Source organism: Girardinichthys multiradiatus, chromosome 15 (genome assembly GCF_021462225.1).
Source record: "Girardinichthys multiradiatus isolate DD_20200921_A chromosome 15, DD_fGirMul_XY1, whole genome shotgun sequence".
In the NCBI taxonomy this organism is placed as follows: Eukaryota; Metazoa; Chordata; class Actinopteri; order Cyprinodontiformes; family Goodeidae; genus Girardinichthys; species Girardinichthys multiradiatus.
Genome location: NC_061808.1, coordinates 22,478,172 through 22,493,057, shown reverse-complemented (window position 1 = coordinate 22,493,057; position 14,886 = coordinate 22,478,172). Strand labels below are relative to the sequence as shown.

The following is a 14,886-nucleotide window of genomic DNA, read 5'->3' as shown; positions in this document are numbered from 1 at the left end:
AAGGGCACAGCAGGTCAAATTTCCTTTTATTTTGAATGATGTCAGCAGGGGGCCCACAAGAGCCCTTGAATTCACAGTGTATGCATCTGAGAACTGTCAGTCAATCAATCATTTTTTATACTGCTTCTTCCATAGTGGGTCGTGGGGGAGCTGGTGCCTATCTCCAGCTGTCTATGGGAGAGAGGCAGGGTACACCTTGGACAGGTCACCAATCCATCGCAGGGCAACACAGAGACATCCAGGGCAAACAACCATGCACACTTTCATTCACACCTAAGGTCAATGTAGAGAGACCAATTAACCTAACAGTCATGTTTTTGGACTGTCGGAGGAAGCCGGAGTACCCGGTGAGAACCCACGCATGCACGGGGAGAACAAGCAAACTCCATGCAGAAAGACCCCCAGCCGGGAGTCTCTCTATAGACTTGGACAATGTCTTCTACCCCATGCATGAAGCTGTTGCAGAGCTTATAGCCCTTTCTGTGCAAGACTGCTGCATCCTAGGTGCACAAGGGAGTGTTATCGCAGATCCTTCCTCCTAGCAGCTGTTAGATTTCTTAACCATCTTTGCTCCTGACTCAATAATTGTTTACATCCCTGCAATCTATTTTCCATTTCTTACAAATAGTCCGTTGTTTTTAATGCATAAATGTACATGCATATGCTGTACATTTGTAAATCATCCTTCTCAGTTGTACATTTCCTGAATCTCAGTACACTGTTTGAGCAACTGCACTTTGCTTCTGGTACATCTGAATTTTCCCACTGAGGGACAATAAAGGACTCCATTCTATTCTATGTTTTGTATGTTCACTCTAAGAAGAATGTCTTTGCAACCTGAAACCCTAACACGTGTGCTTGAGAATAATGAACTCAGTTGAAAGAAAAATGTTGTAGGTATTTGAAATTTGTGGATGGTAATATCCTTCTTAGATTTTTCAAACAGCCTTTCTTTTGACAAGGAGAAAAATAAATATGAATATTGGCTTTAAAGATCCTGTCTAAATATAACACAATAAATTAGTTTGTCATACAATAAACTCCCATTTAGCAACTTGTTATTTATATTCTATTTGACTTTTTTTAAGAATTAATTTTGTTTTTGCTCAATATAACACTGGTAAAGTAACCATACTGCAAGCACACAATTTAAAATAGTCTTATAAGTAATAGTTTAAACTGTTAAAAAATTATTAAAATAGATTATTTATTATTGTCTGTGAGTAGAATATCAGTATAAATACAAAAACATGATACGACCTGTGCTTGTTCTTGTTTGGATTTTTGCTCCTCATGGCTATGCAGGATGAGTGGAATCTGATAAGAAGGGATATTTTAGGAAAAATAAGTGGCGGCAATATTTCTATTATTAGGTTTGGTGAGAAGGTTTGGAATAGAACATAATTTAGAAATAACCAGACTGCAGGTTATATGTCAGATATTTTTACTACAAATACCTTATATGGTAACAGACATATATTGCTCTTAAGCTTCCTGAACCTGTAGTTATAATCTGCACCCGTACATTTCAGAGTCAAACTGATTCCTTCTTCTGGATTAGATTCTAGCACCACAGCCCATCAAAATACCATTTTTTCTATCGGTTCTTTTTTCTTTCTTTTGGAAAGCGGTCATGCATGAACTACAACTAATGGCTTGGATTTCTAAGAAAAGGGGCTGAAGATATCTGATGTGTTTTTAGCACACAAAACATCAAATAAAATATTGAAAAATATCATGTAAAGCGTCTTTAATGTAAAACAAAATCATGATTTGGTAGTAGATTTTGCAGCAATGTCTCATTTTGGCAGTGATTGAACTATGTGCAGGACAGTCTTTATGTCTAACCAAGGTAATAAATTATTACACTAATCCTTATATATGGTAAATAGTAAATTGGAATATAATTTGTTCACAGACGGAGTCATGTGATAAACCTTCATTTCTGTTATTTTGATGATAAAGGCTTATAGCTAGTGTTCTGTTTTTCAGGCCATTGTTTAAAAAGTTGGCTTTTCATAGGGTGCTGTAACCAAGCATGTTAACAGAAAGTTAAGTGGAAAGAAAAATGTCCAAGCAACAGGGATACCTGCAGCCTTAAAACGATTGTGAAGCAAAGTGCATTTAAGATTTTGGGGGGAGATTAACTGGCTGCAGTCAGTGTTTTTCAGGAGCCACCTCACACAGACATATTTAGGACATGAGCTAAATAAACACCTTAAATATATTTCTCTGTGTGTATTGAATCTAAAGAATATACGTGGTTCACTTTTGAAAAACTATTTACTGAAACAAGTAACCTTTTGCTATTCTACATGACTGAGATGCACCTGCATATGTTTAGTCAACCTTTTATCTTTGACATAAAGATGAGCAACTTGATTTGACTACATAAAAAATAAAATAACTAAGCAAAATCTGCCCTATCATTTCTGTACGTTTACATAGAAGCAGGTGTGTACTTTGACCAGCAGGGGTCTCTGTCCAACCTCCATTGAAATCTTGTCAAAACCAATACTAGGTAAGAAAATACAGGGCTAATGTCAGTTTTAACATGCAAACATTTATTAGAGTATTTTATTACATTTACAAATATGAGCCAGGGTAGGAAAAAAGTAGCCTTCACTTTACACAAACTGGCCTGGAAGTATGTAATACATTCGGTTCTTTTTCTCTATACAAATGCATTTCTTAGCAATGTAAAAACATTAATTCATTTAATTCCAAGAGATCGACTGCCTACAAAAATGAAATTTATCATCCTGAGCTCTGTAAACACAGAAAACAGAAACTAAATGAACCAACTGGGTTTCAAAGTTCCCTTTTCTGTGATATAAAACTGTTAAAAGTTAAGGCAGTCCCTTTGGATCCTCCCTTATATTGTATTATCATGGTAGGACCAAACAAAACCCATATAAATGTTCCGTCTATAACACATAAAGTTTTTAAACGCTTCATAAAAAAGAACAAAGAGAGGAACAAAGGGGAACAACTGTAATAGAGTAAAATAAAGATTTCCTTCATTCGTATATGGTTAAAGAAACGGGCCATTTTTAAGTTGTTTTCTGTATTACAGCTCAAAAGGGAAATTAACAGGTATTTGCCGTACTGTATCTAATTATACTACTAGTTAAGCCTGCTTAAGGTTATGGAATGAGGAAGTATGAGTAGCAAGTAAAGAAGAACTTGTAGTGAGAGAGTAAAACATCTTCACACCATACCCTATTTCAAAACAACCAAACACGATTTGGACTAAACCAGAAAATCAAGACATGGCAGCAGGGTCAATACTGATAACAGGAACCTGTTTGCTTTGTTAGGAAAGAAAGTCAAAAATGAAACAATGGGGGGAAAAACAGTTGACACAGTTATGTTTAGTAATAAAGCGCAATATATTCATCTAGGAACAGTGAACACTCAGAGTAACTCCTGTTTTCCTCTGAACATAAACAATTATTTAATGCTAATATAAATGCATTAGAAATAAATTTTAAAAATGTTCCACTAATATCTATGTTTTAAGTGCTTTAACTGGAATCAAGTGAATAAACTCTGCAACTAAACCAAAACGATGTACAAGTATTTCTGCTACTGAAACCTATAAACTACATACAGAGATATGCAGTCATATATAATGAGCTGGTAGAGCTGGTAAATTACCATGTACTGTAAAAACGATTTTGCTGTACACGAAAATGCACAACAAATTTGACACTGTATATATACATATACAAGAAAAAAAATTCCCCCTTTTTTATATATATTTATATCTTAAAATTAATTGAGAGGAAAGTGGAACCGAAGTCAAATTCCTTGTTTGTGAAGCTGATTCTGATTTCATGTAAAATGGTAAAGTCAGTTTGGCATGTTTGTTAAGCTCTAACGCAGCCTAGGTTTTATATTTACATGCCAAACCTTTGAATACCATACAAACATAAAGTTATGGCACTGTTAATGTTCCTTCGAAAAATAATGCTAAAGTAAAATGTAGTTTAGAGCTGATTGAAAGATATTTCCTCAGAAATCCATGTGTTGTTTGCGATTGCTTGTTATTCATGTAATGTTAAGAAGAACAAAGCGGCAGCAATTAAAGAGCCTATTTTGGTCTCCCACTTATATAGTTTATTTTGTATGCACGGCAAGTATAGTATTTTTAAATCCGTCTTTGCATTTATACTTTCTAAAAAAAAACTCACTCATACATATGGCATCATTTCTATAAATAGAAACAAACACCCAAAACAAAGTAAATGTGCCTGGACTTTATGTGATTTTGTAACACAGTCGCTTAAATATACCACAAACAAAGAAAAAGTCTTGGAGCATGCACTTAAAGCTTGCTGTTGCTATGTCTGACAAGCTTGGGGTCCAAGGTCAGGGTAGAGGTGATGCTCTGGCCTCATGGTTTTTACATGATTTGCATGATGGTTATCTGCTGCTTCAGGTCAATTTACCCATTTGCCATTTCAAACCTTCATACTTCCATTTCACATCTGGAAATAAACAATTTCGTCCCCATGTACTTTACCATCGCATCAGTTTTATTTTTCTTTGTAGTTAGTCATTTAAAAATTATGGAGATAGCGAAAAAAATACTCGAAAATCACGTATAACTTAATTTAATTGTAGATTATCTTATGAATACTTTGTGTTATACCCTATTGTCATTTATTTTGATTTCTAAAACCCCTTTTGGCCAATTGACTTTTTGTGAAATTTAGGCACAAAAGAACCAAAAGTACAAGGATACGGAATTGTGAAAAAGTAAATTTAGCAGGACCTTTTATTAACACAAATATCCAATAAATGTCAGCACCTCTTCATAATTTGAGCTTGAGTTTCTCTGGGAACATACCATGTTTGAGAAAAGTAATGAAAAAGAGATACATATATTTAGGGGACCCAAAAACTCATTGGCCTTGGGCTACTGACCCTGAAATCCTTGCCCAAGTGTGGCCCAGGATTGTATAACTATAATATTATCACATACTGCTTGTATTTAAGTATAACAATAAAAATGATATTCTTTTACTTTGACTCCTTCTAAGCATCCATTGAGATGACCAAGTCCCATTTGCTAAGGATATCATCTGCTTCCAACCCTAATTCTCCCTCTACTTGTGGCCTTGCCTCTTCGTCACTTGCTTGTCTGATTAACACACTTTCCAACTTCAGATGACTCCTCGTCATATACATCTCCTTGCAGTTTCCTGCTATCTTGCCCTCTGTGTCCCTCTCTGAAGATGGCATGCCACCCAGCCTTTCTTCCTTGTTATTGTTCATCTCCATCCAGGGCAGCACTAGTTTCATGATGTCAGGGTTCCTGTTGCTACACCTAGCTCCCTTCTCCATCTCAACCAATGCCTCTGTTTTCTGTGCTGCAGCTGAAAACAGAAAACCGTAGTCATCTGATAAGCAGTCTGACTGTTGTGAGTGGACAGTGGGCATGGTTGGGATGTTCTGCGAGGCATAAACTGAAAGAAGAGGAACATTCTCACACTGATTTTGTTTCTGCTCGCCGGCTTCTAACTCTTCCTTCTTTAGTCCCTCTTTCAAAGAAGGTAGGTTTAGATGGTAATTGAATGTGTCAGTTTGTGGGGTTTTGTTAAAAAATAAATTTGACGGCTCCATACTGCACCCTGTAGTTTGCTTATCACTAACTGATGTTTCATTAGATTGGATTGGTGCCCGAGTTTGTGTTAGGAGAGCAAGGTTTCCCTGTGACCTTGGACGAGTCTTCAATAAAGTGCTAACCTTTGTCTCAGCAGGTTCCACTATAGGTGATTGCCCAAATCTTTGGGTCTGAGGCTTGTACCCACCAGCAGCGTGATCATCTTTAATGTTAACATCTTTCTTCTTGTAACTTTCTGCACATTTCTGATGTTCATCTGTCAAATTATTCACAGCATATCCTCTTTTGTGCTTCCTTTGTCTTGTGTCCGCCTCTCCATGAATTTTTACTTTAGGAGCCATGAAGACAGAGCCATAGTCAATTGACAAATCCTTCATGGGTTCCTCGGGCTCTCGGGGTACGTCAGTCACTTGTGGGGAGTATCTGTTTTGAGGGTAGGCAATGATCGATGGGATGTCAATGGCTGGAGGTGGCTTGTCAGCAATGATTCTGGTTATCTCCAGGTTGACATTATCAGGAAAGAGCACAAGAGGATTTGGGTGAAAGGAGACTCGATTCTGGAGAGAGACAAGATGTGACAAAACAAAATTTCACAAGCAGATAAATGCCTTTTTGTAAATGACAAGGCATTCAAATTACCAGTGTAAATGGGCTTTTCTGTCCCTTCCCAGCCAGGTAGTTGTAGAGAGGGTAGCTGATCAACACAATTATGCAGATGCAAAGAAATGGAACAACAATCCCCACAACCACTCGCTGCAACTGCTTAATGACAGGGTCTGGAGGGAGAAAGAGATTAGATTAACAAAATGTAAAGTAGGTTTCTCAAAGCTTAAATACATTCATTTATCCACCATTTCTCTATGGCTTATCCAAGATTATGTTGTGGGAATAACAGGTCCATGAGGGAACTCAGACATCACTCTCCTTACCGAAACTCACCAACTCATTTTGACGGATCCCAAGGCCATCCCAGGCCTGAAGGGTATGTCATCCCTTCAAAATGCCAGGAATCTGAGGGTGTTTCTGAAATCTGCTGGAGAGCGACTGTCCAGCCACCTATGTTCCTTCTCCTTTATGTTACTTATACTCTATCTAGAGGATCTTTGCAAAGGCTGCATTTTGGTTTCTATTTGAAGTGGTTAGACCCCGTTCTTAGGCTGCATGATTAGTGCCTCCATCGTCCCTCAGCCCAGCCTTTTCCAGCAAAAGGTAAAATTTCCTAATATATTTACCACCACCTTTTTAATTTGCCAGTAGTACATGGCATAGTACACTCATATTTCTAAGATGGTTCCCTGTGTTCCTTATTTTTCCCATTGGATTTGTATTGTCTGAGACATTTCCCAAGTAGTTTGTCATTGGGCCCTGTCTTCCTGATGTACCCCAAACAACTTCACTCTTTTACCAGGGTGGTGACTTTAAAGGTCACCAGTCCTTGGACTCCATCCTTCTGATTAGAGTGCACTATCAGGGTGCTGGACTTGAACTCATTCAGATTGAACAGCTACATGTCTTCATTTGTGTGCTGTCCTTCCTTTAATATGGCAAGGCTATACTACAAGTAGTCTGATACAAGTAGTCTGATGACTTGGACTTTGTTCTTGCCATTCAGTTTGCTCTTCAGAATCTGTCTTACTCTTGGTAGGTATTTGGTTGTCACTTACAGGTCCTTCTCAAAATATTAGCATATTGTGATAAAGTTAATTATTTTCCATAATGTCATGATGAAAATTTAACATTCATATATTTTAGATTCATTGCACACTAACTGAAATATTTCAGGTCTTTTATTGTCTTAATACGGATGATTTTGGCATACAGCTCATGAAAACCCAAAATTCCTATTTCACAAAATTAGCATATCATTAAAAGGGTCTCTAAACGAGCTATGAACCTAATCATCTGAATCAACAAGTTAACTCTAAACACCTGCAAAAGATTCCTGAGGCCTTTAAAACTCCCAGCCTGGTTCATCACTCAAAACCCCAATCATGGGTAAGACTGCCGACCTGACTGCTGTCCAGAAGGCCACTATTGACACCCTCAAGCAAGAGGGTAAGACACAGAAAGAAATTTCTGAACGAATAGGCTGTTCCCAGAGTGCTGTATCAAGGCACCTCAGTGGGAAGTCTGTGGGAAGGAAAAAGTGTGGCAGAAAATGCTGCACAACGAGAAGAGGTGACCGGACCCTGAGGAAGATTGTGGAGAAGGGCCGATTCCAGACCTTGGGGGGCCTGCGGAAGCAGTAGACTGAGTCTGGAGTAGAAACATCCAGAGCCACCGTGCACAGGCGTGTGCAGGAAATGGGCTACAGGTGCCACATTCCCCAGGTCAAGCCACTTTTGAACCAGAAACAACAGCAGAAGCGCCTGACCTGGGCTACAGAGAAGCAGCACTGGACTGTTGCTCAGTGGTCCAAAGTACTTTTTTCGGATGAAAGCAAATTCTGCATGTCATTCGGAAATCAAGGTGCCAGAGTCTGGAGGAAGACTGGGGAGAAGGAAATGCCAAAATGCCAGAAGTCCAGTGTCAAGTACCCACGTTCAGTGATGGTCCGGGGTGCCGTGTCAGCTGCTGGTGTTGGTCCACTGTGTTTTATCAAGGGCAGGGTCAATGCAGCTAGCTATCAGGAGATTTTGGAGCACTTCATGCTTCCATCTGCTGAAAAGCTTTATGGAAATGAAGATTTCATTTTTCAGCACGACCTGGCACCTGCTCACAGTGCCAAAACCACTGGTAAATGGTTTACTGACCACGGTATCACTGTGCTCAATTGGCCTGCCAACTCTCCTGACCTGAACCCCATAGAGAATCTGTGGGATATTGTGAAGAGAACGTTGAGAGACTCAAGACCCAACACTCTGGATGAGCTAAAGGCTGCTATCGAAGCATCCTGGGCCTCCATAAGACCTCAGCAGTGCCACAGGCTGATTGCCTCCATGCCACGCCACATTGAAGCAGTCATTTCTGCAAAAGGATTCCCGACCAAGTATTGAGTGCATAACTGTACATGATTATTTGTAGGTTGACGTTGTTTGTATTAAAAACACTTTTCTTTTATTGGTCGGATGAAATATGCTAATTTTGTGAGATAGGAATTTTGGGTTTTCATGAGCTGTATGCCACACGCTGTATTAAGACAATAAAAGACCTGAAATATTTCAGTTAGTGTGCAATGAATCTAAAATATATGAATGTTAAATTTTCATCATGACATTATGGAAAATAATGAACTTTATCACAATATGCTAATATTTTGAGAAGGACCTGTATTTCTTTGCAGCCTGTTTCTGGTTGCCATTTTATTGCAGGATGCAGTTGGAGTAAACATAGCCAGTTCTGCATTGTGCCCTTTAGTTGTATAAACATTTCTTTGCTGCCCTTTAACTGTATTTATCTATACCAAATGACATTCCAATGTTTATGCTCTATATCGTTATAGATTAATGAGCTGTTGTATTGTAGACATATTTGCAATTTAATTTCACACAGCTAAATTAAGCAAGACGTTCTGACATGCAAAACAATTTCAAAAACATGAATGACTCTTCAGCTTCTATATCTGGTTTAGTAGCATTCTATTCTATCGGTCTTCTCAAAAGCCAAAGAATGTCTTTCACAGAGTGCTAGTCAGATGGTTGTACCTTGAGGTGTGATTATGCAGTGCCAAGCAGAGGACTTGCAATGTACAGGTATGGAGAGGAATCTTGACTTGGCAAAGAAGCAGTATTCTGTATTGTAGTCCAACAGCTGATATTTGTATGTGTTGGTCTCCACAGGAAAATGGTACTATAAAAATACAGGTGCATAGATAGGCTGGTGTTACAGCATATTAGTCACAAGTTCCTGAACATTTTCATAAGTCAAAGTAATTCATTGGTATTCATTTGCTGCTTCTTTGTTTTGGATGATGTTTTCAGAACAAAAACATCATCCAAACAGTTAAACATGGTGCTGGTAGTGCGATGGTCTGGAGCTGCTCTGCAGCTTCAGGACCTGAACAATTTCCCATAATTCAGAGAACCATGAATTCTGCTCTCTAACAGAAACTCCTGCAGGACAGTGTTTGGCCATTAGATGACAATTACTTTTCCTACAGGGGCAGATTCACATGGATAACTTTTTTCCTTTAAGAAGTGAATTCAGGATTTGAAAGCAGCTTTTGTATTTATTCTGGTCATCATACGTCTCGTATCAAAGTTTGTTTGAGGACCAGAAACATTGAAATGAGACAAAAGAGCAATAATAGAGGAACTAAAATGTGTTTAGGTTTCGCCAGCACTATACTGTAAATATGTTTGGCCAAATGTTGAGATAATCTTTCCATAAACTTGTAAATCAGAACTATAAGCAGTAGTGCATGTCATCCTGTAGTGGAGCCATCAAGACCTTCTCATCACAAAACTCATCAGAACTCCAACATTTTTACTCACCATCTGGTTGCGGTAGATGTTGTAGATGGATAGGTTGTAAGACATGCGAGAGTAGATTGCTTTCATGCTTAACGGTGGGGTGTGGTTGTTTGGTGAATACCTCATCGGCCCCTTTAGAGTGACGATTGCGCTGTTATTCTCTAATTCCACAGAAACCAACGGAGGGCCAAAAATAGCTAAACATACAAATAAAATAATATTTTTTGTTTTATTTGTTTATTTTGTTTCAAAAGTAATTTTTCTAAGTATGCAAAAGTGCAAAGATTGTTCAAAATGTGACATCTGTTGTAAAGGACACAGTAAAATCAGCTCAAGTCAGTGTTTAACTTACTGTCCCACTTTGGATCAAATCTTCTTTTTGTCACAGTCCATTTTGAAGTTGATTTTTTACCCAATGCACAAACTCTGGCATAGTATCCTTCTTCCTCAGCCCACGTCTCAACGCTCAGATCGCACCATGTTCGTACTATATTCGTGCACTGATGCGCCGCTCTCCAGCGCCCCCCTTTTCCTTTGCTGACCTCCGTGATTTCTCCATAGCTGTGAAAGACACAGGTCCACGCAAGCGGAAACAAAAGCTCAAACTCATTTCTTTGTGTCACAATGTGAGCCTTTACAGTACTTGAGCAGAAGCTACTGTTCAAAGGACAGATTCATGCAAGGTTTATTGATTACATAGATGCTGAATATGAACTCACATGGCATATTCCACTGTAAAGTGTGTGCCATCTGGTGTGCCATTTCCTGGGACCCAGTGCAGCACATTCCTCAGGTTCACGGAAGTGAAGCTGACATTAATTGGTTTGGGAAGAGAGGAGGAGACTAAGGAGAAACAGATTAAAGGGTTCAGATTGAGAAGACTCCATATAAAGTTATGTTGCACATAATGTTATAAAATCAGGTTGTGCCCAAGAGTCAACCTTGGAGCCGAGCTGACTGGCCGTGCTTTTTTTTTTTTTAAGATTATTTTGCAGTGCTAATAAATCCCTTTACACACCTTTCCTATAACACAAAGTGAAACCTGCTGCTGTAATCTGCTGGGTTAGAAACAAAAAAAACTCTTATAGTTTCCTCAGCTTTGATATACAGGGGTTGGACAATGAAACTGAAATACCTGGTTTTAGACCACAATAATTTATTAGTATGGTGTAGGGCCTCCTTTTGCAGCCAATACAGCGTCAATTCGTCTTGGGAATGACATATACAAATCCTGCACAGTGGTCAGAGGGATTTTAAGCCATTCTTCTTGCAGGATAGTGGCCAGGTCACTACGTGATACTGGTGGAGGAAAACGTTTCCTGACTCGCTCCTCCAAAACACCCCAAAGTGGCTCAATAATATTTAGATCTGGTGACTGTGCAGGCCATGGGAGATGTTCAACTTCACTTTCATGTTCATCAAACCAATCTTTCACCAGTCTTGCTGTGTGTATTGGTGCATTGTCATCCTGATACACGGCACCGCCTTCAGGATACAATGTTTGAACCATTGGATGCACATGGTCCTCAAGAATGGTTCGGTAGTCCTTGGCAGTGACGCGCCCATCTAGCACAAGTATTGGGCCAAGGGAATGCCATGATATGGCAGCCCAAACCATCACTGATCCACCCCCATGCTTCACTCTGGTCTTGCAACAGTCTGGGTGGTACGCTTCTTTGGGGCTTCTCCACACCGTAACTCTCCCGGATGTGGGGAAAACAGTAAAGGTGGACTCATCAGAGAACAATACATGTTTCACATTGTCCACAGCCCAAGATTTGCACTCCTTGCACCATTAAAACTGATGTTTGGCATTGGCATGAGTGACCAAAGGTTTGGCTGTAGCAACCCGGCCGTGTATATTGACCCTGTGGAGCTCCCGACGGACAGTTCTGGTGGAAACAGGAGAGTTGAGGCGCACCTTTAATTCTGCCGTAATTTGGGCAGCCGTGGTTTTATGTTTTTTGGATACAATCCGGGTTAGCAACCCAACATCCATTCAAACAGCTTCCTCTTGCGTCCACAGTTAATCCTGTTGGATGTGTTTCGTCCTTCTTGGTGGTATACTGACATTACCCTGGATACTGTGGCTCTTGATACATCACAAAGACTTGCTGTCTTGGTCACAGATGTGCCAGCAAGACGTGCACCAACAATTTGTCCTCTTTTGAACTCTGGTATGTCACCCATAATGTTGTGTGCATTTCAATATTTTGAGCAAAACTGTCCTCTTACCCTGCTAATTGAACCTTCACACTCTGCTCTTACTGGTGCAATGTGCAATCAATGAAGACTGGCTACCAGGCTGGTCCAATTTAGCCATGAAACCTCCCAAACTAAATTGACAGGTGTTTCAGTTTCATTGTCCAACCCCTGTATCTGCCCCTTCATAAACCCTTTACAGCAGATCAACAGAATGGAAATCACCAAGGTTTGTAGAGAGGAGTCATTTAAGCATTCATTAAATTCATTAAAGCATTCATTAATAAAAAGGATAAACCAATAAATAGTTTTCATATAGGAAACTGTCGGAGGAGGATTTTGGGTCGGACCAAAGCGCAGACAAGAGCTCGGTAGCCGCATCATAGTTTATTCTTAAAAAAGGTCGAAACGTAACAAAAACACTGCAGGTATGAATCCAGAGACAAAATCCAAAACTTTCAAAACACTGCAGGTACTTTGGCAAATCGTAGCATAAGCGAAGCAAAAACAAAACATAGTCATGGTAGGGAAAGGGGTAATCAACAGAATAACAGAAGGAACCAGCCCAGAACAGAGACACCAAACCAACTAATATACTGGGGAAATAACAAAAGCAGATAATCAACGGAACAGGGAACAGGTGCGACAAGGGGGCAGGAAGAGTGAAAGGACAGAAAACACAAATTAAGCAAGAGAATAAATCAGAGGAGGAAATAAAGAACTAGAATAACTATGAACTAAAGTAAACAGAGAAACTAGAGGGGAACATAGAAACAATAACCTAAGAAATAAACAAAGAGCCATAAGGAGAATCTAAATTACAAAATAAACCATCACAAGAACCCACAAAGTCCAAAATGTCACTCCATGACAGAAACACATTGAATGAAGTATTGATCCAGGGTTTCCTCAATCTAATTAATGCTGATCATCAAACTGCAGAGACTAAGGGATGTTCCATATAATATAGACTATTTGGTCCACTGACTTCAGCTTTTACGTCTTTTTTCAAACCCCAACTTTTCAGGATGTATTCTTTTCATGAGCAAATATGCAGCTCATACATATTTCTTGTTCCAAGCACTGATCAGTGCATGCAAGCCTTCTGATTGCACAAATAACCAGCATCTGTATTAAAAATAATCTGAAAGACTTTTTCTACTTTTATACAATGCATGAGACAACCAATAAAAAACAGGAGGGTTTTGGTATAAATACTTCTCTCCAGTAACACTAATGGTACGAACCTTTTATTTGCCCTGTTGCCCTCTTATTAATTAAATCGGTTGACTACTTCTATTGTGTTTGTTCTTGGTTAACTAATAATAACTGTGCATGTAGCATATTTATAGCGCTTAAGGACGGCCTGTTTGATTTAAATAAACATAATGAAACTATAGAAATAAAACTGATACTCGGCCATTTAGATCAACACAATGACCAGATTTATTTGAAGCCCTCAACTAACGTTTTCTCTTAAAATAGTTTCTGAAAACATGACAGCCCAAACCAGACAGCAGATCCAACCTTATTAAAACAACAGTTAGTTAGTAATCCCCCATTGTTTTCACGCAGTCATACCTGCGCAGCGCAGAAGGAAAACGCCAACCAAAATGCGCTCAGTCCACATCTCAGTCCGGAAAGGTCATGTTTTCCCAAGAAATCCGAGGCTTTTACCCGGATGGGACACCTGGACAGATGTTTCTCTTAACTTGAAGGAAATCAGCAGAGACAAATAAACTTTTTCCCAAGGAAATAAAGAAAGGCTTGTCTCGGAGAGGTTAGCTACCACTGAATATCTAGCAATTATAAACTGAATGACTTACCAGGTTTCCGTGTTCAGCAGAAGGAATGTGACTTCACTCGTTTGAGCACATAACACCTGAGCAGGTGTAGACCTTCCCCTTCTTAGCAATGCTGCTTCTTACCTTCCGGCTGGTGAGTGTTTCACAGCCAACACTTTTATAGCCCTGTTTATGAAATAGTACTGCAATAAATCACTAAAGATGATTCGTCCCTCCAAGGTCAATAAATCCTTGTGTGAATAGACACAAATGTGTAAAAAACTGGAGTATCATCGAGAACTTCACAAAAAGTGGAACTCTTAAAGTATGCAGAATACAGTGATATATATTTATCGTTTTTATATAAATGAACTATGTATATCTTTTTTTTTCAGCTACGTCCTCAATGATCCATTTCACTTTTCTGTGCAGAAATTATTTGATATCTTAATAGCAGAACTGAATCAAGAACATTAAGAGCTTTTTTGTCCTTTTTACTGTTCTCTGTATTAACTATGAAGATGGACTCTGAGGCCAAGGCATCCATCTTTAACCACTCACTGTAAGTTTGAAATTGTAAGAACTGAATAGTTTCTCGCACTTTCCTCTCAGGCCTATTTAGACACTTTGAAGCGTACAACAGAAATGATGCGTGTAGAAAAAACGTCTGTATGTACACAATTTCAGCTACAAATTTATTTTAACTTGCAATAAATTAAACCTAGCAATGCAAACATAAAGATCGTTACAGAAAATGAACCAATAGCCTTTTCTAGGACACCTAGTGGACAATACTTTAATTACCACTACCTTTCTGTCAAATCCGTTTCTGTTCAAAATAGGTAAAAAACAAACT

At 39.0% G+C, this 14,886-nt stretch overlaps 1 protein-coding gene across 2 annotated transcripts; it reads right to left on the bottom strand.

The window, feature by feature from the left end:
- Positions 1 to 2,543: 2,543 nt before the first annotated feature.
- On the bottom strand, positions 2,544 to 14,173 carry il20ra (interleukin 20 receptor, alpha). Of its 2 annotated transcripts, XM_047387147.1 has the most exons (8): positions 14,073 to 14,173; positions 13,828 to 13,936; positions 10,764 to 10,887; positions 10,397 to 10,605; positions 10,066 to 10,241; positions 9,277 to 9,421; positions 6,272 to 6,408; positions 2,544 to 6,189 (listed from the first exon to the last, which is right to left on the bottom strand). In XM_047387147.1, exons 2-8 carry the CDS (start codon positions 13,874 to 13,876, stop codon positions 5,044 to 5,046), a joined length of 1,986 nt encoding a protein of 661 aa, XP_047243103.1. In that variant the 5' UTR covers positions 13,877 to 13,936; positions 14,073 to 14,173; the 3' UTR covers positions 2,544 to 5,043. The 2 variants fall into 2 exon arrangements, with proteins under 2 accessions (XP_047243103.1, XP_047243104.1); XM_047387148.1 differs by lacking the exon at positions 14,073 to 14,173 and having other exon boundaries at positions 13,828 to 14,037.
- Positions 14,174 to 14,886: the final 713 nt, after the last annotated feature.

Coding starts and splice junctions, on each gene's coding strand:
- il20ra (XM_047387147.1), bottom strand. CDS start 13,876: ATGTGGACTGAGCGCATTTTGGTTGGCGTTTTCCTTCTGCGCTGCGCA. Junction 6,409..9,276: donor CTGCATAATCACACCTCAAG/GTACAACCATCT, acceptor TTCTCCCTCCAG/ACCCTGTCATTAAGCAGTTG. Junction 6,190..6,271: donor AGAAAAGCCCATTTACACTG/GTAATTTGAATG, acceptor GTCTCTCTCCAG/AATCGAGTCTCCTTTCACCC.